Genomic DNA, 23702 nt, shown 5'->3' with positions numbered 1-23702 from the left:
ACATCAACATTTCTCTATGAAAAATTAATCTAGTGGCTGGCCTCAATCCTAATGCATGGTTAGACGACCACGTTCAAACAAGGGTTCCTCTAATTTTTCATTTCTTTAAAGGAAAATTTTGAGTTTTCCCAGTTCTGCATGCAGTGTCAGGAAGTAATATTTATTTTATTCTGGAAGACGATGCAGGTGTTGGAACCCTAGCTTTGACTTGTGTATCAAACACTCTATAAAACCCTCTTTACGTTTCTTCAATGTTCTTCGCTTTTGCAGTTGATGAAATTTAGACAACCCCACAACCAAGAAAAAGCAAGAAGAGATGGTGGACATAAGATTTATAAGTTTAGTACTCGGGCTTCTCTTTCTCTTGAATGCCATTAGAGACTACTCTTGTGTTCATGCTCATCAGCAAGGTATGTTTCTTTCTTATATGCTTAAAGTGATTAGTTAATAGAAATTGTGCCAAAAAAATTTGATCTTTTATGCAGACTGGGAAAATGGCAAAGATAAGCTTGTGATTCCTGAATATAAGGTATTTGTCTTCTTGATTCTCTTATGGCATAGTTTTGCTGATTCTTGTGTTGATTACTGACCAGTTGAGCACAAAAATACAGGAACTTGTTGATGGTTTCGCCACTACCAGCACAAGGAAGCTTGGAGTAGGAGGAAGGAAAATGGTGGCTCATGAAGTTCTAATGAGGAGAAAATTTGAGAAAGAGCCAAGTGCTTTTCATGGAGGAGCTTCAAAGGATATTTCAGGTGCAAACTGCTCTGATGTCAAATGTAACTTTGAAGTAAAGGGAAATTTGAGAGTAAAATATATATTTGGAGAGCAAACTGCTAGTACTAAGAAGAGAAAGAAGAAGAAGAAGTTGAAAGAGGCTGGTTTTGTAGCTTTTGGTGACGATTATCATGGACCTAAACACCATATTCCTAAACATAACTGATCATCATGATCAATAATCATGAGTTTCTTCTATAAGATTAAGATCCCTTCTGTCTGTCCTTGAGCCTTGCATATATATATTATATATATGTACCCAACAGATCATGTGTAGATATTCTACTGTAACTGTACAATTTTGAAGCTTCAGGGAATCTAATCCAGTTTTACTTGCAATATTAATTGCTGCATTCACTGTTTATCCATGTGAGATTACTTGAAATTTTTTAAGCTTGTAAGATGTGGCATGTGATATCTATCCAGAATATGAATACTGGTTCATTATATTTGCAGGAGAGCAGCATCAAGCTTTGGTTAAATATCTTCAAGCATCTGAAGACCAAAATTTCAATTTGAATCATCAGGTATGCAATTCTATATCTGGGTATTAATTTTCTTTCTGATATATATATATAAAAAAAATCATTAAAAACAGTGCATTAAATCTTGACTTTTTTGCATACCCAGAAGAATGTGAAGCCAAAGACACAAAAGCCAGGAAGTTGGGGAAGTCCGAGGAGCGAGCCTGTGCCAGTCCATCTTCAAAACACCAAAGCTAGCCACTCTCATCAAGATTCCAAGAAATTGCCAGCCAAAGCCAGCTTGGAAAGCCTTTCAAGATCTGACAAAAAGCAGCTATTCTCTAGTCATGAACCTGAAGCACCGGTTGCAAAACCAGAAGGTGAAACGCAAAGGCTTCTTGAGGCAACTAAAGAGATAGTGAACTTGATGGACAAAGATTACAGAGGCATGCCTCGCCGCAAGCCACCAATTAACAACCATGTGCCTATTCATTAATTAAGTAGTGCAACTTAACCCTAGCTAGATGGGTTTTCGGCTCACAATTTTGGCCCATCCTAATAGGAAGTGAAGTCCCTTAACCCATGTAGGATACAACAGCTTGTAGTGGTTTTTGCTTGCATAGTTTTTTTTTTTTTTCTTTTTCTAACTTTACACTTAAATGTAGAAACATACGAGTTCTGTAAATTAAGTCTACTTCATATTTTGGTAATTTTAATTATACGATAATTCTTAAATTTATTTAGATATACTTACCATCGAATTAATTTAAATATTTAAATTATAAAAAATTATTTTTTATATTCAAGATGATTTTTGATGGCTATCAATGGTCATACAAATATTCTTTATTGACAATAAAGTTTTTATAAAAAATTTATATTATACTATTAATATAGGAACTTTATTTATTATTGATAATAAATAAATCAATCAACCACTTCCTAGAGTTGCCAAAATTGAATATTGCAAATATTCTCTTATTAGCCTCAAAGTTCTATTTTAAAAACAATATTTAATATTTTAACATATTTAAAATATTATTATTTAATAATTCAAACAGTAAATTATGAAAAATTATTTTTTATAACATTTTTTAAAACAGTAAATTTTATAATGAATGAATTTAAATAAATTTTAAAAAAATTATGTATAATTTTTTTTTAAATAAAAAATTTTATAAATTTAAAAAATAATTATTGCATTACAAATAAAAAAAATTAAGAAAAATAATTGAATCGAAATAAAATAAAATTATTTTTATTAGAATGACAAGACCAAGAAGTTATCCATTTCAAAAAAAAACAAAAAAAAAAAAGCCAAGAAGTTATATCACCGGCTACGGCTAGGCTCTTTTCTTTTGATTCTTCTTCCGTTGTGGGAGACATCATTATTTCTTTATTCACTTTCAATTTGGCCATCCTGAAACCACCATGACAACCCATTTCATTCTTCAGCGCGCTTTCTATCTCTCTCGCCATCTACAGGTAATTGAAAGATCGACCAGCATGCGAGGCTTACACAGATACTCATCATCAGTCTGCGAGGTATCAACTGATTGTGGAGATAATGTTTTCTTTATTTGTGTTTTTGGTTTGGTTTTATTTACTGGATTCTTCTTTTGGTGGTCTGCCTTTTTGGGTACTGTTGGATGTTATATTGTTGATTCTGCTGGTTTTGATGATCAGAGTATAGGTGAAAATGATGGGTTTTTATGGGTGTTAGAAATCTCGATGAAGTATAAGAATGTCTTAGTTGCTTCAAATCAGATTTGAAGTTTCGTTGTGAATATCATCCTGTGGAGATGAAGAATTGTTGCCAGTGTTTTGTTCTGTGAATAATTTGTGCCCATCTCTAAAGAAGCGGGTAACCACAGTGTCCTGGCAGTTGGAAATAATGCATATAGTATTCCATCCGAGTTGTCTGATCAATGATTTGGTTCCCCGTTTTCCTTGGCATTTGTGGGTGCTGTAAAACCAATAAAACCTAGAGTTTATACAAGAAGCTAAATGCTGCAAGAGGGCTGGTGAAACTTATATATAAAATGACCGTCTCCTTTAGATTGAACTGAGACTTTCTGTTTCAAAAATATGTAACAAATGCATAGTCTCTTCTTCATTTTCCAAATTGCAGCAACTATGATGGCTGTCCAATGAACTGATAAGCCCAAATTGCAATTATTATAGTGACTTGCTTATTGACTGAAATACTGTTTCTTTTTTACTTATGCTTAATTGTATATATATGTATGTTTTTTGGATTTTCTTGTATTAGGGCATCATAGTTGTCATACTTAAAATCATATGCTTTTCTGAAATGACATGTTCTGTTGCATGCTGGTTCTGAGTTTGAAGTTTTTTCTAACAAGTAACAAGCACTAGTATCACTATTTTCTTCTTCTGGATAGATGTCCAGGATGCAGGAAAATGTAAAAACTTTTGGTTATATACTTACAAGTTCTTTCTTATTTAGAAAAAGTTATTTGAAGTTAAACATAATGCTTTTGTTCATCCATGACAGTGAACTTCCAGAAATGCTTTCATTGCTCAAGTTCCAAAACAGACCAAAGAATGGTTCATGATAGTGATTTGATTATTATTGGAGTCTCTGTTGGTTTGGCCCTTGGTATCTTGATAGCTTCGCTAGTTTTTTTTGGCATAAGATGGTACAAGAATCATGCTCATCTCCAACAGTGTGCAAATGAATGTAGTCTAACGACCCTTCCAATACACATAAATGGCTTGGAGACTAGCACTGACTTCAGTGGATCACTTGCAAATTCCATGACCGTTCAGCAACCAGGAAAACCTCGTAAAAGTTCACAATTTTTTTGGTGGAATCATCACAGTAAAGATAGGTTTACGTCAGCACCTGGCATACTAAGATATTCTTACAAGTATGTAACTCTCTAAATTATAAGCAAAATGTTCTGTTAGTTTAATTGTGGCTTATGTCTTCCTTGGCTGGGTTTTTAAATTGATAAGAACAATATTCAGATCTATTTGCTGTGGGAAAACGATCATCGGTTGATAAAATTAAAAGATATATATAGCAAATAAACTATTCCACTTCAGTCCATTTGTTTGTTTCATTTGCCTTTAAGCCTTAATGACAGAAATTATGAAAATTGACCCTGGCAACAACATCAAGTGCATAAAATTGACTCCAAAACATTTGTTGGGAAAATAGAATTGATGTCCCCTGTTAGTTTGTGTACCTGGATTTTGGAGGGAAAAAATCTCACAGGTTTCAAAAGCTATGCAGTTTGTTCTATGTAGTATGTAGCCAATTGCAAAACTCCTCAGTGACAGATATGACAATTTTGACCCTGGCAACAACATTAAGTGCGTAAAATTTAGCCCCAGAACATTTGTTTGGGAAAATAGAATCGATGTCCCCTGTTAGTTTGTGTACCAGTGGATTTTAGGGGGAAAAATCTCTCAGGTTTCGAAAGCTATGCAATTTATTCTATGTAGTATGTAGCCAAATGCGAAACAATACAAAACAAACTCTTAAAGGGTTTTTTGTGGATCAGTAATAGTTGGAAGTTGCTCATAGTCAATCTAGCACTTGGCTGTCAACCACTCTACTGGTTCAGAAGGAAAAGGAAGCTGCAATTATCATTAAGTTAGAATGGTTCCAAATATTATTATGTGGGTTGGGGGAGGGGGAGAGCGTTCTTGTTCTTCCTCCTCTTCTTCATTTTCCCCATATTTTTTTAGGTAGCATCTAATTGTGTTACTAAAGAAGCACAAGCCAAGTGTGCAAGAGAAAAGGGAAAGGAAATGGAAAACCCAAAAAATGGAAAGTCCTCTGCTTGATGTTATCCTCTCCTCTGACATTCTATTAGGAGCGTGATTTTTATAAAGTGAATAGGCTGAGTCTCATGCATCTTAGTTTAAAATTATTTCTGTAATTACTTGGCCATTTCTTTTACCCTTCAGTGTTAATAATCAGAGGGGTGATGTGAGCCAAGTCAACTCTGGTTTTAAGCAGACTTGAATTTGGAGTGATAATATACCAGCAATTTTTTTATCAAGCTAAATGATATTGCATGTAGACTTTTGAAGTCCTTTTTCCATTTTTTAAAAGCATTAAGTATATACTAACAAGTCACTTTAATATTTCAGGGATATTCAGAAAGCAACACAAAATTTTACAACTATACTGGGACAAGGTTCATTTGGTCCTGTGTATAAAGCTGTGATGCCTGCTGGAGCAGTAGCTGTAAAGGTTCTTGCTTCTAATTCAAAACAAGGGGAGAGAGAGTTTCAAACAGAGGTAATAAAACTTCCCCTAGATACTAGAGGAATGAATTCCTGTTTCCTCAGGATATATTGGATGAGAGAGGAAATATCATGTCACATGTTTTAACCATTCAGGCCTTTTCACTTTGACAAGTGGGAGGGTCTATTCATGCCCTGCAACTTTTTGAAAACATGCATGTTTAGAACATTTCAAACCGTTATTAGGAAGAATCAAGTGCCACAGGACCATAGTTGTGACTGGATGGTGTATTTTACTCTTTTGTAAATTGAAAACTGTCACATCCATGATCACATATTAATTCTAGGAGTAATCCTATATTAGAAATACTCATGAGGATTTAGGACAGCTAGCAACTATAAACATAAAGAAAGTTTCACTAGACCATTTACTGCTGCCTACATTTGTGTCTCCCTGATATTGCTTTTGTAGTCACAAACATTTTGTAAGCCTGAAAATACATTCATATTTTCTGCATTTTCTAGATAGAATATTGAATTTTCATTTTTTTTCCTTGTCCTCTTGCAGGTATCACTGCTGGGAAGGCTGCATCATCGGAACCTCGTGAATTTGTTAGGATATTGTGTTGATAAAGGACAGCACATCTTGATTTATGAGTTCATGGGTAATGGAAGCCTGTCAAACCTTCTATACAGTAAGCTTAGAAGCCCCCATCTATTTAAAAGAAAGCTTTATTGATTAAAGCTGGTTTATACATTCTGGTCATTGTTATTGTTTTTCTGTAACCTAACTTTTTGTGGCATGTATTATACCTTCCTAGTATAAGCAAGGTTTCTTTTTCTCGTCTTTTTCTTATAACACTTAACATGGATACTGAACCAGATGAAGAAGAACTAGTTTTGGGCTGGGAAGAAAGGCTTCAAATTGCTCTAGATATTTCACATGGAATTGAATATCTTCATGAAGGGGTAGGCTGAATTACTTATCATAGTTCCCTTTGGAATGCTGCCCTTTATGACATGTGGTCATGACATTCTCTTGGAACAGGCAGTTCCACCTGTCATACATCGTGATTTGAAGTCGGCTAACATACTCTTGGACCAATCAATGAGAGCTAAGGTAAGCTGCCATCTGAAGTTAATTTTACAAATATTAGTGAAAAATGTTCAAAGTTAATATGCTCTTTGTGGTGTCAATTTCAAGAGCATAAATGACAGGAAGTTAACGATGGAAAAGGATAGCTTGATAGTTGGTTGTATGTTCTTTGTCTTATGATGATAGACATTTGCTGGTAACTTAATGTTAGGTTGCTGATTTCGGACTCTCAAAGGAAGAGGCTTACGATGGACGCAACTCTAGTTTGAAAGGTACATATGGCTACATAGATCCGGCGTATGTAACTACGAACAAATTAACCACGAAGAGTGACATCTACAGTTTTGGCATTGTCATCTTTGAACTCATTACAGCCATCCACCCTCATCAAAACCTAATGGAATATATCAGTCTTGTGAGTGTTGATGCCCTCATCACTCAGTGTTCTTTCTTTATTCCATTGCCTCAATCTGAAGCCTTAATATTATTATTTTTCTGCAAAAGGCTGCAATGAGCCGGGATGGTGTCGATGAAATACTAGATAAAAAACTGGGCGAAGAGTGCAATATTGAAGAAGTGAGGGAACTAGCTGCCATTGCTCACAAATGCTTGCAAAAATCACAAAGGAAGCGACCTTCAATAGGAGAAGTTTCACAGGCAATAGCGAAGATAAAACAAAGGCGACTTGTTAAAGAAGATAGCATCTCTTTTGCTAGTCGAGATTGTTCCCGAGCTGCAAGCAGGATCAAGGATCAAAATGTGGAGTTGAGCAAGATGACTAGCGTTAAGGAGAGCAATTAAATGTCCAGAAATTTTCTTTGCTTTCAGTTGTTTTGAATTTTTTTCTCACTTGCCTTTTCATTTCTTTTCTTCTCTTGACTATAGAACGTGATACACAAAATTAGAGAATTAGGTTTAAGGAATCAATGAGCTCGTTGTGTTGCATGTAATTGGTCGGTTTAATTTGAAATTACAAAATTGAAATATCAAAATGATTTCTTTGAGAATTGAACGAAAATCGCAATGTAAAGCCAATCTCATTAAAATATATATATATATATATTTGATTTGACAAGCAATTCCTATTTCTCTTATTATTCGCATCTCCCCCAAGTTGAATTTTAGATTGTTTTTATTACGTTTTTCATGGAAATTATTTTTTAAGAAAATGTTTGTTCGTTGTTTAATAGTAATTAGTGTTGAATTATATTATATACGTGAGATAAGTGTTCTTATAAAATTAATTGTAGTTAGAAAATATTGAAAATGTATTTATTTATATAATATAAAAATATTAAAATAATAAAACAGTTTTTTTAATAGCATTTAAAATAATGCTCTTCTAACTTTCAACCTCAGCCAAATAGTCTCTAAATCATGTTGCATTAAGATAAGAAACTTTAGAAATAATAATACAATAAAACTCATGTCATAATCAAGCTTGTATATGATCCACCGCCGACCTTATCTCATTACATGTTCATTTGTGAGTGCCAAACATTACTTTGTCGCTAAAAGCCATTGTAACCCTTTGGAATGTATCGGAAAGTGTAGGGATCAAAGATAGGACTACTTTGGTTCTCTAATCCAATTGATAACGACAATAATAGGGACATATACATATTGAAAAGCAAATATGAAGAACCAACACAATTTATAATCTAAATCATCATCAAAGAAATATCCTACACAACAAGATGGGACGTGCACCCAGGGCCTACACTCTACACAGTTGTATTATTGTCCCATGGTGAAAACTAACCGGTTAATCGATCATTTTCAAAAATACATTAAAATATGCTATGTTTTGAACTTCTTCGTTGGTCCTAAATCTAATGCAAGAATTGCACTAAAAATAAAAATACTTAAAAAGTATTTATGAAATTATTAAATGGGAAGGAGTTAGAAAAGTGGGATGGACCTGGAGCTTGGACTACCCCGTTGTGTAGCCTAGTTCCATGCCTCTGCATAGACAAAGGACGTGAGATGTAAATGCATGCATGTACTGCGTGATTGTGGAAGATGGTACACACATATGCACATCCACTACTTAAAAGCTTCATTTGAAAAAATTCATTTGTAAGCAAAGAATCATTATAAATATGAAAATCAGTAAAAAATAAATTCCACAGAAACAAAAACATTCACTAATCAACATTCAGAATTTCAGTTGCCAATAGATAAGGTGATATCCAACATTTACGGTACAAGATAAATAAGGTCATTCATTGAAACTGTAATTAAAATAAGCAAATAGAAAAACACTCACCGCCATGACAACTATGAAACTATTACTAGTAGTAGCTTTCTACATGTTCATGTTGCCAAAATCCCATTTTCTGCACCTTACTTTTATTGATCAGAATACAAGCAATATCTGCAAGCTAAACAGCTAAACAAAAAATATCACATACATCAGAGAGCTGAACATCAAAGAGACGTACAGCCATTATTTTCATCTCTAACTACTATAGGGAGGACACAGCAAATACCTTATAATTAGTCCAAGCATATACAGTTTGCAACTCCTACACTGACAACCACAACTATACATGTCTTATTGCTCCCTACACACTGTATTTTGTTATATTCAACACTCTTAATGCTAAAGTTGGAGCAGTCCAACCGAAAAGTGAGAGAGATTAAACATAGAAGAATAAAAACTTAAGCCTCACCTCTAGCCGCTGCTGATAACCACGCTTTACCATCCAAATTTGGCATATAAATGAAATCCATCCTCCTCAGACGAGACATATGAACCAAATCACCTGCATATTTCTGGTTGCAAATTTTCTAATTACCATTTCCCACATTTTTAAATACCCATTAACTGACACTCAAAACTGACAGGAAGTTCCAAGCCTCTGTCTCTGCCTCTGACCAACATTCCCTGATTCACGATTAGCAAAAGCTGGGCCAAGTAACTTCTGGAAATGCTCAAGGAACTGCACCCACTCCCTTTCAGTTAGATCAGCCAGCTTCACAAAAGTGGGGCTTGCACCAAGCTGCTCATTCACACTCCTATTTCCAGAAGATATACCAGCCAAATAGCCATTTTTCTGCATTGCACCTTCATGTTGCCAACTCTTCTCACCAGCACTGGTGCTTTTTAATATTGGCATCTTTGAAATGGTTGAAACCCAGTCCTGCATGGAATCAGCATATTCATCAGTGCTTAAAGTTAACTCATTCCCTTCACTGTCTTCAATGTCCTCCTCCTCCAGACTCTCCATCAGCTTGGAGAGTGAAGTTTGGACATTTACACCTCTGGCCCCTGAACAGAGAGGTTTCACTTCCAATTTCTCTGCCGTATTTAATGTCAAATCTAACTCCTCACAATCAATATCAAACTGAAACTCCTCGCTATTTCCTGATTTCACCTCATAAGAAAGATATTCTGTTTCCCCTAACAGACTCCTTGCCTTAATGCATATAAGCTCAAGTTCACTAGGTTCCTCCATGTGGCCTCTAAACTCCCTACTCATCATGTCTCCAATCTCAGCAAGACAGAGACCAAAAGCTGCAGATTCCTTGAGGAAAATTGTGCAAACCACCAAAACCCTAAGGCATGCCTCTCGAATCATGGGTAGCTCCCTTCGAAGCATATCAGAATCCTGAAAGGGATCAAGACGATTAATATAATCAAGCTCATCCTCAGAAAAAGGAATTGATGCCTGTGGCCAATGGATCCACTCGTAGTAAGGATCCTCCAAGCTTTCTGGGAGGCAAAGGCCATGGTCAATTGGAACAAGCTCTACCTGACCAAACCTCCCAATCCCATCAAGCTTCCTCACCAGAAGGTTCCCAGCATGTCTGTCTGTATTCAGTATTCGTATATCTAATATCCCTATCCTATGCACAGCAGCAACGGGAAAGCTTGAAGTCCCATAATCACTTGCATCAAAATCATGAGGTATAAACTGCTGCAGAGATGCAATCTTGCTGACCTGCTTTCTTTGTTGCTGCTTATTTCCCTTCACCCCATCATTAACATTGAATATTGAGTGGGTGACCTTCACAAGGACAGTTGAGGGCACATTAGCAAAGTGATTATAGTCAAGAAGGTAAGCTGCTACTTCTCTGAATCCCGTCTCCCCAACCCTCACTGAACGTTTCAAGCCGGGCTGCCCCAGAGCTTGGCCCACGAAACCTTTTGGATTATTAGGGGCATATGGTTCCTCATCTGTAGGCTTTATAATAGCAACATTTTCACCATGGCAATTTTTGAAATAGTACGCCCCTCCAAGACCGCTATGAATAGGAATAGGATCAACCCCAACCCTCATTGCCATCATAATTTCCTTCACTAGTTCTTTTACTCTAGCAAAATGATCTGAAAATCCTAAGATCTCAATTGGACCACTCTGGTCACTCTGTTGAAGATCCTTCCCAGTAGGTGAAAGACATGGGGTAGATGAACTTCTATGCATATAGTTCTTGGTGAGAAGAAGAGGGGAAGCATTCCTAACTGCACTGAGATCATTTTTTAACACCATATCCCCAAAAATCAATGACCTTTCCTCAGTTGGGACATTAAGGGCAAGTTGTAATTTCCTCTTTACCGTATGGGCATTGTCACTCCTATCCAATTCCATACCCAAAACGAAGCCAGTTTCAGTCTGAACAAATACACGTCTCCTTCCAGAAGATTTTCTTTCCAATTTCTTATTCCCACAACACTCACCACTGAGGGCTTCTCTAAAAGTTGCAACTGCCATATCTGGGTGTAAAGAGCGGTCCAGATCAGGACAAGTGGAATGAAGAGAAGAAATTGAAGATCTTGAAGCCTGCAGCATAGATGGTGATAGCAGAGAGCCTTTTCTCTCATGCAGACACTGATCTCAAATGCCAGCAATAAATGTGGCAAAATGGTACGCTGAAGACAACCATCATAAAGAAAAGTGAAACTCTAATTGCTTCTATAATTATCACATTGGAAGGCTTGCGGCAAAAAAAACGAGAGACTCAGTGAAACTGCTACATTGAAGATGCCATCTGCTAATTCTTGGCTATTTTAAAGGTAATATAGTCATCAGAAATATTGAATAGGTTACTAAAAGACACAACAGAAGCAAAAAAGTTTAAAAGATGTACATTCAAGAAACTCACATACTCTTCTGCCAAGTTTTAGATATCACAAAATTGGACGATTGAAAATTCAATTTCAATAAATAAATAAGTGTACAGTTTATGTGATGGCTGCTGAATCATTGAAATGAGCAATGCTTTTTTCAATTTAAAAAAGCAAAGTTACAAACCTGCAAAAGTCTATAACCAAGTATGCAGGGGTGGACTGATTCTGGGGTTTCCCAAAAATTCATCCATACTGGCAACCACGTCCACCAAGTTTTATGATCTTAATTTTCTGAAAAGAATATTAATATTCAAAAAATCAATAAACAAAAGCAAAGAAAATGCAGAGCCAAAATAATTTATTCTAACATACATTCATCTCCACATAGGCACCCAATCTAATCTAATCTGAATAATCATTGAATGAAAAAGTATACTCGTGGCAAAGGAGGAAAAATAACAATTACATATTGGCGATATAGATCCTAGTGTGCATGCTTTATAAAAGAACTGAGGGTGCTATCTAACTCAACACATGATGTCATGACCCCATTAAAGAATAATTTGAAGCCCTTAAACTAATTAAGGATTAAAAAGAAGAAAAAAAAACTTAGATTGCCAAAAGAAGCACTTTACTCGCTCTAAACAAAGATTCTAGAAAGGAAAACCATATATATGCATATCAACCGTCAAACAATATTAATTACTATTCCTATCAGTCACGTACAAGAATTCCAACCAGAAAACACCAAACGAGCAAACAAAAAATTTGAACTAAAACAAAATCGGCTAAGGAAAACAGAAATGCATGTCTGAATTCAGGTAACCCAAATAAATCGCCCTTTACATGAATTAATCACCCACAACAATCCACGAAGATTTTTAGATTTTGGCTTGCACTATTGAGAAAACCCAAGTGTTTCTACAATAAATAATGGAAATCAATGCTCCCAAAATAAAGTTACTCGCAATAACAAAAAGAATACAAATTCGTTAACTAATTTCGCAAAATTGAATCACTTGTGAATTTCTCCGCAATAAATGTTTTAAAGTAATTCCGATAGGTTAAAACAAAGCGGTAATGAACATGCTGAGTGCTCATTTATAATTCCACATTATTTTTCCAGGAAACGAACGGAAAAGCTAGCAAATTCGAATCAAATACGAGCAGGACCTCACCGGATATAGTAATCGGACGGCGGAGACGAGAGGAAAGCCACCGCCGTTGAAGAGACGGACGGTTAAAGATTCGACGGGACCAAAAAAGAATTGAAAAGAATCAACGGCTATTGTGTGATTGTATTATTTTTCTCGCGGTTTTCCCTCTCGCACTTTCTCCCGCTTTGGGAGATATTCTCAACTCTTAACTGCTGCGTCTGATCGCAGGTAGGGTAACTGCCAAATATTAACTGCCCGAATCCATATAATACTTGCATTATCGCACCCGTTTCCAAAAAACCCGCAAATGATATCACCGAAGCCAATTTTGACAAATTTTTTTTTGATAATATAATGGGCTTATATATTAATAGCATCAAAACTTAAAACATCGGTAATAAGTCGGGGCAATATTACGCCAATCCAGGAAGCTAGATATGGAAACTGTGGCCCTAGCCAATATATGAGGAGTCTAATTTGTTGACTTTTTAGTAAAACTAAAACCACAAGATGTTATTTCAACAGCTATAGCTTTCCCATCTGCAATAATAGAACTAAAATAAGAAAAATCTGCAACAGTGCTCTTCAAAGCTTAAACAACTTACAAGAAATCAGTTTCCACGGTAATGTCACGCTGAATATTTAAGTCCTTGAATCAGCTGAGTACTTCTCGAACTCCGATCACTTTGGCCAACAAAAAATTATAAACACTAGCTTGTCAAAGGTTTACCACCTAAACACCTTTCTAAGTCATCACGTAAAATCCATCCAACACCGCAAATAGAAGAACCCAAAAACCAAGAGGTATCAACATTTAATTTTAATGTTCTATAAGATGGAGAAACCTAAGCGATAGGATGAGGAATTCCCACAATTCCACTACCCTTCTTCATAGACTGAATCCGTTGCCAATCAGAAAGTAGTTGTTCCGCCTTGAAAACCGTATTAGAAATAGTAGAAAATTTGTCCTCCCAAACAACTTTATTATGATGAAACCATAACAGCCATAAGAGAGAACCTGCTACCTCCCATTGCTATTTTGTTAAATTTTGTATAACATAAAAGAGCCAACTAATAATAGAAGAAAATTGGTTCCACTCAAAATCAAACAAACTATACCAGCAATCCAAAGAAAAAGGACAATAAAGAAAACGATGAAGAAGATATTCTTCGGCGACAAATTGGACATAAAGTATCAACAGCAATATGGTGTTGCACAAGATTCACTAGGACTGAAACAATATTCGAAATCAACCTCCAAAATTATTAATTTTTTGAGGAACATGTAAACCCCACGCCCACGTCCATAAACCATCAGTATCGCCTCCTTCAAGATCTTGGACCAAAGCCTTATATCCACTTTTCACAGAATAACCTCCTTTCAAATCCCACCACCAAAACCAACTATCATTAGATGCAAAGGAACACAATAGAATAGCCTTAATTTGACAAACTTCATCTGGTGAGAAATAGATCAGAAAGCAACAATGAGTCAATACTTGTATTATTCACACTACCCACATAAGGAGAATGAAGATTTGGAAGCCAAGGATCACAAAAGACATCAATGGATTTTCCTGTCTCTGATTCTTTTAATACAACCCCCTTTTAACAATTCTTGGCGCGCCAAAACACTAGACCAAACATAGCTTGGATTCTGACCCTTTATGCCTGAAGAAAATTGCCAGTAGGGGAATAACGTGCTTTATAAATTCTAGTTACCAAAGCTTGTGGCTGAGTTAAAAACTTCCAACCCTGTTTAGCCAATAAAGCCAGATTAAAATCACGAATGGACCGGAAACCTAAACCACCAACAGCTTTAGGCTTTGCCATAGTACCCCAACTAAGCCAATAAATGCCAGAATCACTATCCATCGAATTACGCCACCAATAACTATTCATGGATTTTTCAATACTATCACTAATACCTTTGGGCAATAAGAAAACAGACATCAGGTAATTAGGAATAGATTGAACAACAGTCTTTAACATAATCTCCTTTTCAGCTCGAGACAAAAGAGAACCCTTCCAGCCAAGCATGAGCTTCCAGATACGATCTTGCATATAGTTAAAAATTGCCTTTTTATTCTTAGGAACAACTGATGGCATGCCCAAATAATTAGAAAAGGCAGCAATATTACATATATCCTCTTTAATATTCTCAGTTGTATTATGGCTAAAATAAATTTTGGATTTATCAAGATTCACCATCTGGCTTGCACACACATAAAGAGAGAGACAATGGCTGATATAAAAAGCTTCAGAAGCCATAGCTTGGAAAAAATAATAAGCATCATCTGCACAAAACAAGTGGCAGCTGACGGAGCATTAGAAGAGATTTTACAACCAGTCAATTGACCACAAGACTCAAAGCTAAGAAGGCAAGATAATGATTCCGCACAAAGAATAAATAGATACGGAAATATGGGATCTCTCTGGCGCAAACCTCAACCCGGTAAGAGAGGGCCATACTTTCTTCCTTCATGGTAAATATGATAAGAAACTGAAGTAACTATTTGCATAACCTTATCAATCCAGCTCAAATCAAACCCGATTCTTCTCATCAAATCTTGTAAGAACGACCATTCAACACGATCATAAGCTTTTGATATATCCGTCTTAGAGCAACAAGACCAGTTTTTCCTAGAGACTTTTGGTTCAACAGATACAAGACTTCAAAGGCAATCATGATATTATCAGTAATAGATGGGCCAGGCACAAAAGCACTCTGAGATTTAGAGATAACATATGGAAGCACCTGCTTAAAACGGTTTGTCATAGCCTTAATAATAATTTTATCAATGACATTATATAAGGAAATAGGATGCAAATCTGCTAGAGTCTCCACATTCTTCTTCTTAGGCAATAAAATAGTATTTGTATGATTACCTCCAGGAAGAGCAACATTCTGATTAAGACAATTTAAACAAGCAGCACTACCCTCAAACCCCACAATAGACCAAAAAGATCGATAAAAAATAGGATTAAACCCATCAGGTCCAAGCGTCTTGTCCGGATGCATACTAAAAACAGCCTCCCTGATCTCTTCAACAAAAGGAGCCAACAAGCCTTGATTCTGACTATCAATAACACGAGGTTCAATACAATTAAGAATAGTCGCACTAGGGAATAACATTAGCTAAACCATCATGCCAACTAACCTGTTCACCATAGAGTTTTTTAACTGAACACGTTCTTTTTCTGACGAGCAGTATCTTTAGAATGAAAAAACTTTATATTAAAATCACCATCCCGCAGCCATAATTGTTTTGAGCGCTGCTGCCAGTAAATTTCTTGCTAATGAAGAACTTCTCCATATGCAGCCTGAACTGTTCGATAAAGCTCAACAGAAAGAGGATTATGCTTCATCTTAAAACGAGACATCTACAGCTTACTAACACGCAATTTCTCTTTATACATAGTCTTTTTCTCTTGCCCCCATTTCATCAGAACTTCACTACAAAACTATAACATGCTATCAATGGAACTAGAATCAGAAGAAGACCAAGCCTAGTGATGGCCAATATCATCTGCTTCCAACCAAGAATTTTCAAAACGGAAAGCCTTAGGAACATAACGGATAACATTGATGCCAATATTTAAAAATAGTGTACTATGATCACTGTACACTATTTCTAAATTAAATAACTAAGTCTGAGGGAACAACTGGAGCCAAGGATCAGAAGCAAGTGCACGATCAAGCCGCTCCATCACTCACGCATCAGTATCACGCCTCCTCTCCTAAGTAAACAGATTTCTAACATAACCCATATAATATAAACCACTACGGACCATAGCATCACGAAAACCTTCAATGAACCAATGTGGTTGGAGATGAGTACTACGTTTTACTGAATGTTCTAACAAATCATTGAAGTCCCAGCCACGTACCAAGAGATATTAGATTTAGGTCGGAGAGAAACTAGTAACTCCTATGAAACATGCTTCTAGTGACCTTCCAGTAAACCATAAAAACTTGTAAATCTGTGAGGAGGGACACCTTCAATATAAACAGCAATATCAATGAAGTTTTTATTATAACCAATCAAATTAACACTATTTTTATGCTTAGTAAAGCTAGACCACCACTATGACTCTGAGGGCTCATAATAAATAAACTAGAAAAACCCAAAAGCCTACAAATACTTTCCAACCGAGACCAGCCAGCAATTGTTTTTCATCAAAGAAATCAAACTACGATGCTTATTGGATACAAGATCCGTTAATTCATTCACTGTACATGGGTTCCAAGCCCATGACTATTCCAACATAAGAGACTCATTGGGTCGGGTGGGCCTACTCCGCAAGAACCGCTTTTATAACATTCTCTGGATTCGCCACAACTCTATAAATAGAGTAATATTTAAATTTAAAATTAAAAATAACGTCAAAAAAAAATTTTTTTTTTATTTTGTGCGATCCTCAAACATGATATTTTAAACTATTGGTGGTTGATGATTAATTCTAGCATTAATATTAGTTAAAATATATCCTCTCTTTGTTTTTGTATGATGATCGTTGACATGTAATCATAATTGTATATGCCAAATCTATATGCGGTATTTGGTGTTAATGTAAAATTTTCTTAATTTAACTGTAAAGTAATTTTACTTTACCGAATTTGATAATTTAATCATTATTTTTATGATTACTATCACAGAGGCATATCCATCTTAAGTTATCTCACACATTTATTTACTTTGCATTTAGCGTTAAAAGTTTAACTATGAAATAAAACTTTTTTTTTTCAATATTTACTTTTAAATTTAAATATTATTTTAATTAGAAATTTTTTATTAATTTAAGATTTTTCATATTTAAATAATTTTTTAATTACTTTTTAATAAAAATATGAATTAAGTAATTGTAAAACTATTGTTAATATAAAATATTTTTATGAAAAAAAAATTAAAGGTAAAATTGTAAAAAAGATTGTAAAATTTAAAATTTGTATAGACATTATCCCAAATACCCACCACGCCCACGCGCACATTAGCATATTCCACCATCCAAACACTACTTTTTATTCCGTCTTGTGGTTAAAATATAAAATGCCAAACATTTGGACAACATATGCCAATTAATTAAAAATATACCCCTTATTTAGGGCTTCCTCTCTGCACAAGTGTACACAAAAGTTTCCCTCGTCCCTCTCCTTCTCTTTCTGCAGAACCGTGGGACCTCATCGGAGCTCCATTTCCGGCCGTTCTCCCTCTCCTACTTCAGGTATTCTCTATGTCTCTTTATATATGGAGCTTTAGAATATTTTCATAGGTGTGCATATAGTGTTTAGCTATTGGTTAACAGTGTAGAGTTCGTTTCAGGTCGTGTAAGAATTCTCTTTTTAACTGAAACAAGCAAAATTCTGGCGTAAAAGAAATCGAAATCCGTTGAATTATGGTAAAATCTGCTAGGTCTCACCTCGAAGAAGAAGATGAACCTGATGATTACGACTCCTCTTCTTACAGAGGTACATGTACACATATTATTACTTTTGGTTGTTTGTTATTTTCCTGAAATCTGTATTTTACTTATAGGTGATGTATCGAAGATGGATGGTAAGAGCAGTGGACAGAAGGTGAATACGCACAGGTCCAAGCATTCAGAGACAGAGCAGCGTAGGAGGAGCAAGATAAATGAGAGGCAAGCTTAACTGTAGTCCCTTTGTTTTGTAATTTACATGCAGAAGTAATGTGCCAACTGAGGAAAATTTTCAACTATTTGTTAATTTTAAGATTGGTGACTTTTTAGCACTAACACACATAGTTGCCTAGTATAGTAAGAAAATAAGTACTAGAGTAAAGACGGAGATTTTGTAGTCAAGTATGTAATTAAGTTTTCAAGATTCTATCGGTGAAGCAAATTTAACTTGTTAATATTTGAGGAAGTTTGGAGTTGTTATCAAAATTCTTGGCTGTTTATGTTCAATGTCGTGCTGTGGATACGATGCCCAAGTGTCTGGTTTCAGGCAGTGAGAATAGATAAGAAGTACATGAGACATTACTGGGGAATAAGGAGCTTTAATGAAAGCGAAAAATTAGTATTAATCATGGTTGTTCGCAGAAAAATTGGCACTAGATGGAATTGGACGGAGAAAGAAGATCCATATGGGCTGCTCAACTGGTTTAGAACTTGAGCTCTTATTGCTTTTGTCTTTACTACAATATCATTTGTTATTGACCCGTCATAATTTGGAAAAATGACATTTTGGTTCTGGCAGTTGGAGAAACTTGCATGTGATTGGTTATCATTGTGTCATGATTAGATGCTTTTATGTGCTCTGTTAGATTCTTTTTGACAATCAGTACTGTGGGTATGAATTTTCGCTCATATATGAACAACTGTATTTGTAAGGCAGGTTCCAGGTTTTGAGAGATCTTATACCTCAAAATGACCAGAAAAGAGATAAGGCTTCATTCTTGCTAGAGGTGCGCCTATCAATATATCCAAGTTCTGTTTCCGTTCTAAAATTCTGTGTGAAAACTGTCAATTAACAAGTTTTTAACCTTTTCTTTATTTTCCTTGAATTCATAAAAAAAGTTTGTACGATCATATGCAGGTTATAGAGTACATTCAGTTTTTACAGGAAAAGTTACAAATGTATGAGGGGCCATACCAAGGTTGGAGTCAAGAGCCAACAAAATTGACACCCTGGGTAAAATTCAATTCATAAATCATAGTATGCATGTGCATTGTTACATTCTAGTGCTTTGAATTGCTTATTCCTAATACATAGTATTTCCTGTTTTTTGAGCTGCTTGTTCTTCATGCTATCTACAATCTTTTATGATTTAATTATTAAATTTGTTTTAGACTTCATAATATGGATAATGTGTATATGTTTGGGAACATCTTTTTTCATAGGTAACGAAGGATATTGTCGTATGGAAAATGCAGCAACTAGGTTGTTGTTGATGAACTTCCTATTGGCACTTCCTTTTTTATTTTTCATGTCTGATGAATATTTGATAAAATACCACAGGTCTTGCTAAATAGACTAAATCTCACCTAGCGCAAGAAGAAAACTTGCAGAATTTTGAGATGTTATTCTGAGTCATTTGTTTTGCATTTGGAGGACAGATGAGTAAAATTCTCCAAACACACATGCCCGGTGGATGAAAGTTTCTTGCTTTCATATACGTTTAATGGCATATGCTCGCTTGAATGAATTGTGTGCTTGATTGTTATTTCTAAATTGTGCTTTTGCTTCTTCTTATTTTGTCCATTTTCTTTGATGTGCATCATGAGCTCATGTGGATTTCAAGTGTTCTATTGATCATAAGAAATAGTGCACTCAATATGAGACAAAGTACTACTGCTCCAAAGTTATAACACTTTATTGTACTTGGATGCTAAGTTTCCTTTATTTAGTTGGTCTTGTGTTTAACATGCAGAATCATTACTATGAGGGCCATGAAAGACGATTATACAATAGTTTCCTTTGTGTGCTTTGAATTGGACAAATACCATGGGCGATTATATATCAAAATATATAACACTTGTGGATTCATGTAGTAACCATTTTATTAAATGTTAAGGGAGTACATGAAAACAACAAGAGAGTTCCTGCCATGGTTTTAAATAATGACCGTTACGTTACGTAACGGCCGTTATGTAACGGGTTTTGGGGGGGCCGTTACCCGTTATCCCGTTATATAACGGCCCCTCCTGATTTGCATGTGTAACGGCCGTTATCAATAATTAAAATTCTTTTATATTTTTTATTTTTTGCTCCCTATTCTCATTTTCATTAGTTTATACACTTTTTAGCAGCTTTAAAGACTATATTTTTAAAGTTTTCTCTTCCTTTTCTCTTTCAAATTTCAATCTTCCTTGCATATTTCTCATATAAACTTAGATTCATTATAAACTATTCTATTTCCAAGCTTATTTCTTCTAAAAAGTTAGTTCAATTTTATCTATTTTAGTTTTTAATTGTTGTTTTTTTTCCCTTTTTTTGTAAGTTTTTGTGGATTAAAGCGTTAGTTTTGAGTTAAAATTATACTTTGAGCTATTAGTTTACTCGATCTATAAAGATTATATTGATTTTTCTTATTCTAAACTATATGATGTTTAATTTAAGTTGAATAATCTATATTTTATATATTTATGTTTATTATGCATTTGTATACATTGTTCTAAATTAAATCTAATCAATATCATTTTATTTATGAACTTTGCAAATTTTTTTAAAAAATTTGCGTAGCGCCAGGCCGTTACCGTTACGTTACGGCCGTTATAGGTCTGTTTCCGTTACCCGCGACCACGACCGCGAACGTGGCCGCGACCGCGATTTAAAACCATGGTTCCCGCCCCCCCTTCTTCATTGAACGTTTCTACATGGATCCTAATGACTTTTTCAGAAGTGATTGTGAATTACTGTTTGTTTTCACAGTTTGATTTCATAGGAGTGTTATTGATGGTTTGTCTTCTGTTTCAAGCAGAAAAATCACAATCTGCCTGTTGAAGGTGCGATGGATCATTCTCAAGCGTCAAATAATGGTTCTGCTCATAAGACTACTGCCATGCTCACAAATCTAAATAACTTGATTGAACCTCACCTGGGAACCACTGCAGTTCCATTTAATGTGCAAGTGCAGTCAAATATGTTTGCTGCTGTTGGGAGGGAGGATGTAATTGCTCAGCCTGTGCAGGAGTCTGTTTCTGATGCTGAGAATATGGCATATCCACATCAATCCCAACTGTGGCAGGGTCAACCATGTGCTACTGAGTGTGGCACTCTAAACAATACATCGAATGGACAAGATGAACCAATGATTGAAACTGGATCAGTTGGCTTGTCAAATACATATTCTCAAGGGTAAGCAACTGAGCATCTGCACTGGTTTTATGGCTAACTTTTTGCTTTGATAGCCAATTCTACTTGTTAACCACATTAATTCTTCTCCAATAATTTATTGACTGGATTATAGATAGGAAATTAGAAAGTCAGCTGTACCGGGGCAATTTTATATAAATAATCACTAAACTGTCTTTTTCTTTTCCTGTTTTGGTCACTAAACATTAACTTGACCTGTCTTCATATTTCTAAAACTCCCAATTCATTTAAGTTCAGCCACTATGATTGGAATCAAGCCAAAAGGAGTCTCAGTTGTATAAGGAGTCCCTATCAGATTATTTGTCTCAATATTAAGAAAAAATCCCTGAACAAATGTGAGAAATTTGCAATTGTGGTAATGTTTTCCCATTGTAATGAGTCCATGTTGGTCAGAACTCCTTGGACCGATTCAAATCTAGAGAGAGGTTTCCCTTAAGGAATAAAATATTTTACTTTTATTCAATGTCAGATTTCAAGTGGTCATTTGGCTTCATTCGGTTTAGGGTGACTGGTTGTAATAAATTGGAAAGTTTATTGACCATTAATACAATTTACAAGCAGTATTTGCTATGCTGTGGCCCCCCCATCCACGGCTCATACATTTATTAGCAGAAGGTGATGTGATTGTTGCATATTTTCTAGTTGCTTATATGTGTATATCACAACTAATGAATTTGAGGTAAGTGCACTTGTTCCACTGCAGTTCTCAAATCTAGGCTGCTCAGGATTAAGAATGAGAACTTGAGATCCTCTGACTAGGATTTTATACCAGCATTTATGATGATGCATTTTAGACTTGTAACTCCAGGGAGTTTTTGTTCCAAATTTAAAGAATGCCAGGGAGTTTTATTCCAAATTCTTTGGCAAATTTTATTTGTTGTTGTTATCTCTTTTCCTTGAGAACTAAGTAGTGACTAGTGAGGGTTCATTTAATAAGTTTGTAGAGGAAAAAGGATATTATATATGCTGGTATTAATTAAAATGGTTTCATCGAACAGGATTTTGTATACCTTGACTGAAGCACTACGGTCTTCAGGTGTGGATTTGACTCAGACAAACATCTCAGTGCAAATTGACGTTGGCAAACAAGGAAATAGGGGAGCACCATTTGTGGCATCAAGTTCAAAGGTTTATCTGTGGTCTCTGAACTAATTAAAAAACCTTTTGGCTGCAATGACTTTTGAACAGCTATGACTAAATATTTGCTCTTTTAGTGCCCATTTTAGATGTGGGTAAAATTTAGTGGTTCAGTTGTTTATTATTCAATTATCTTTTCTGCCTCCCTCGTTACTCTCTTGCATTTTTCTCCCAGGATGAAGAAATTCTGAATTTTCACAATCAGGTGATGGAACAAACTGGAGTGAGGGGTCGAATGGAAGACTCTGATCAAGCTCATAAAAGACCGAGAACAGAAAAAAGCTAGTATATTGTTGTGTTTTAAATTCCATCCATCTGATTCCCTCTTTTGGTTCCTTTCTTGGAAATGTTGTGCTGTTTTATTGTGCGGCAGTCCACAGCCATGTCTTGTTGTCTAAATGCCTCTTTGGTTTGCATGGTTGTGTGGATGGAATTTCCTTTGGTGGGGCAGTAGATAAAATTGGAGTTATATATATTCTTTTATTGGCATCTCTTATTTCATACAGAGGCTTCCATGCACATAATGAGAAGTTTTACATTTCTCCATGGTTTCATTTCTCACAAGAAGTTGTTTCTTCTAAAAAAATTGTTATTCGAGACTACGTAATCCTTAGAACATCTGTTTTCTTGGGAGTGGCAATACGGACTACAGGCTACCATTAACCGTAGAAATTTCTCTTTGGTCTTTGGTACTTGGGTTTTAAGTGATGAGCACTAGTTTTTATGGCGCATCTTTGAAGATTCATGCTTTTTTCAGGTCAGAAGATTACATGGGTTACCACAACACCATCCTCTGCACATTGAATGTCTATCTGAAACTCGGACATAAATGTTATCTTTCATCCATAATAGTCGATTCGATTATAGTTTCATGAATTTAGTTGTGGTCCTAAGCTGCTTTAATTGCTGAATCTGAATGCACTAGCTCTGGAT

The 23702-nt window shown here is 35.4% G+C and overlaps 4 protein-coding genes across 11 annotated transcripts; 3 read left to right on the top strand and 1 right to left on the bottom strand.

The window, feature by feature from the left end:
• Positions 1-277: 277 nt before the first annotated feature.
• LOC110622965 lies at positions 278-1977 on the top strand. Of its 2 annotated transcripts, none has more exons than XM_021767749.2 (5): positions 278-410; positions 486-529; positions 612-756; positions 1235-1305; positions 1412-1977. In XM_021767749.2, exons 1-5 carry the CDS (start codon positions 317-319, stop codon positions 1736-1738), a joined length of 681 nt encoding a protein of 226 aa, XP_021623441.1. In that variant the 5' UTR covers positions 278-316; the 3' UTR covers positions 1739-1977. The 2 variants fall into 2 exon arrangements, with proteins under 2 accessions (XP_021623441.1, XP_021623431.1); XM_021767739.2 differs by having other exon boundaries at positions 1409-1977.
• Positions 1978-2598: 621 nt separating this feature from the next.
• LOC110601146 (calcium/calmodulin-regulated receptor-like kinase 2) lies at positions 2599-7554 on the top strand. Of its 2 annotated transcripts, none has more exons than XM_021738191.2 (8): positions 2599-2787; positions 3761-4136; positions 5371-5521; positions 6035-6131; positions 6350-6435; positions 6515-6586; positions 6774-6977; positions 7067-7554. In XM_021738191.2, exons 2-8 carry the CDS (start codon positions 3811-3813, stop codon positions 7361-7363), a joined length of 1233 nt encoding a protein of 410 aa, XP_021593883.1. In that variant the 5' UTR covers positions 2599-2787; positions 3761-3810; the 3' UTR covers positions 7364-7554. The 2 variants fall into 2 exon arrangements, with proteins under 2 accessions (XP_021593883.1, XP_021593877.1); XM_021738185.2 differs by having other exon boundaries at positions 6035-6161.
• Positions 7555-8883: 1329 nt separating this feature from the next.
• Positions 8884-13680, bottom strand: LOC110630704 (phosphatidylinositol 4-kinase gamma 5). 4 transcript variants are annotated; one of them, XM_021778262.2, is made up of 3 exons: positions 13399-13680; positions 11821-11927; positions 8884-11571 (listed from the first exon to the last, which is right to left on the bottom strand). In XM_021778262.2, the coding sequence occupies exon 3, from the start codon at positions 11356-11358 to the stop codon at positions 9400-9402; it is 1959 nt and encodes a 652-aa protein (XP_021633954.1). In that variant the 5' UTR covers positions 11359-11571; positions 11821-11927; positions 13399-13680; the 3' UTR covers positions 8884-9399. The 4 variants fall into 4 exon arrangements, with proteins under 4 accessions (XP_021633954.1, XP_043813055.1, XP_021633946.1 ...); XM_043957120.1 differs by having other exon boundaries at positions 8884-11438; XM_021778254.2 differs by lacking the exon at positions 13399-13680 and adding an exon at positions 12815-13165.
• A 4178-nt stretch (positions 13681-17858) lies between these two features.
• On the top strand, positions 17859-23315 carry LOC110630688 (transcription factor BIM2). Of its 3 annotated transcripts, none has more exons than XR_006350864.1 (8): positions 17859-18019; positions 18118-18263; positions 18331-18436; positions 19152-19221; positions 19353-19448; positions 21238-21614; positions 22631-22860; positions 22945-23086. XR_006350864.1 is itself a non-coding variant. In XM_021778243.2 (8 exons), exons 2-8 carry the CDS (start codon positions 18228-18230, stop codon positions 23053-23055), a joined length of 912 nt encoding a protein of 303 aa, XP_021633935.1. In that variant the 5' UTR covers positions 17859-18019; positions 18118-18227; the 3' UTR covers positions 23056-23315. The 3 variants fall into 3 exon arrangements, 2 of the variants coding, with proteins under 2 accessions (XP_021633935.1, XP_021633926.1); XM_021778243.2 differs by having other exon boundaries at positions 18345-18436; positions 22631-22760; positions 22945-23315; XM_021778234.2 differs by having other exon boundaries at positions 22631-22760; positions 22945-23315.
• Positions 23316-23702: the final 387 nt, after the last annotated feature.

This window comes from Manihot esculenta, chromosome 1, assembly GCF_001659605.2.
Source record: "Manihot esculenta cultivar AM560-2 chromosome 1, M.esculenta_v8, whole genome shotgun sequence".
In the NCBI taxonomy this organism is placed as follows: domain Eukaryota; kingdom Viridiplantae; phylum Streptophyta; class Magnoliopsida; order Malpighiales; family Euphorbiaceae; genus Manihot; species Manihot esculenta.
Note: the sequence above shows the minus strand (reverse complement) of the source record. Positions and strands in the feature narration are given on the sequence as shown.

What these genes read in the sequence shown, in the direction of transcription:
- LOC110630704 (XM_021778262.2), bottom strand. Translation starts at nt 11,358, where the DNA reads ATGCTGCAGGCTTCAAGATCTTCAATTTCTTCTCTTCATTCCACTTGT.
- LOC110622965 (XM_021767739.2), top strand. Translation starts at nt 317, where the DNA reads ATGGTGGACATAAGATTTATAAGTTTAGTACTCGGGCTTCTCTTTCTC. An exon ending in TGTTCATGCTCATCAGCAAG is followed by an intron (nt 411 to 485) that starts GTATGTTTCTTT and finishes TCTTTTATGCAG; the next exon opens with ACTGGGAAAATGGCAAAGAT. An exon ending in ATTTCAATTTGAATCATCAG is followed by an intron (nt 1,306 to 1,408) that starts GTATGCAATTCT and finishes TTGCATACCCAG; the next exon opens with AAGAATGTGAAGCCAAAGAC.
- LOC110630688 (XM_021778234.2), top strand. Translation starts at nt 18,191, where the DNA reads ATGGTAAAATCTGCTAGGTCTCACCTCGAAGAAGAAGATGAACCTGAT. An exon ending in CAACAAAATTGACACCCTGG is followed by an intron (nt 19,449 to 21,237) that starts GTAAAATTCAAT and finishes TGTTTCAAGCAG; the next exon opens with AAAAATCACAATCTGCCTGT. An exon ending in TTGTGGCATCAAGTTCAAAG is followed by an intron (nt 22,761 to 22,944) that starts GTTTATCTGTGG and finishes TTTTTCTCCCAG; the next exon opens with GATGAAGAAATTCTGAATTT.
- LOC110601146 (XM_021738185.2), top strand. Translation starts at nt 3,811, where the DNA reads ATGGTTCATGATAGTGATTTGATTATTATTGGAGTCTCTGTTGGTTTG. An exon ending in ACCAATCAATGAGAGCTAAG is followed by an intron (nt 6,587 to 6,773) that starts GTAAGCTGCCAT and finishes ACTTAATGTTAG; the next exon opens with GTTGCTGATTTCGGACTCTC. An exon ending in TAATGGAATATATCAGTCTT is followed by an intron (nt 6,978 to 7,066) that starts GTGAGTGTTGAT and finishes TTTCTGCAAAAG; the next exon opens with GCTGCAATGAGCCGGGATGG.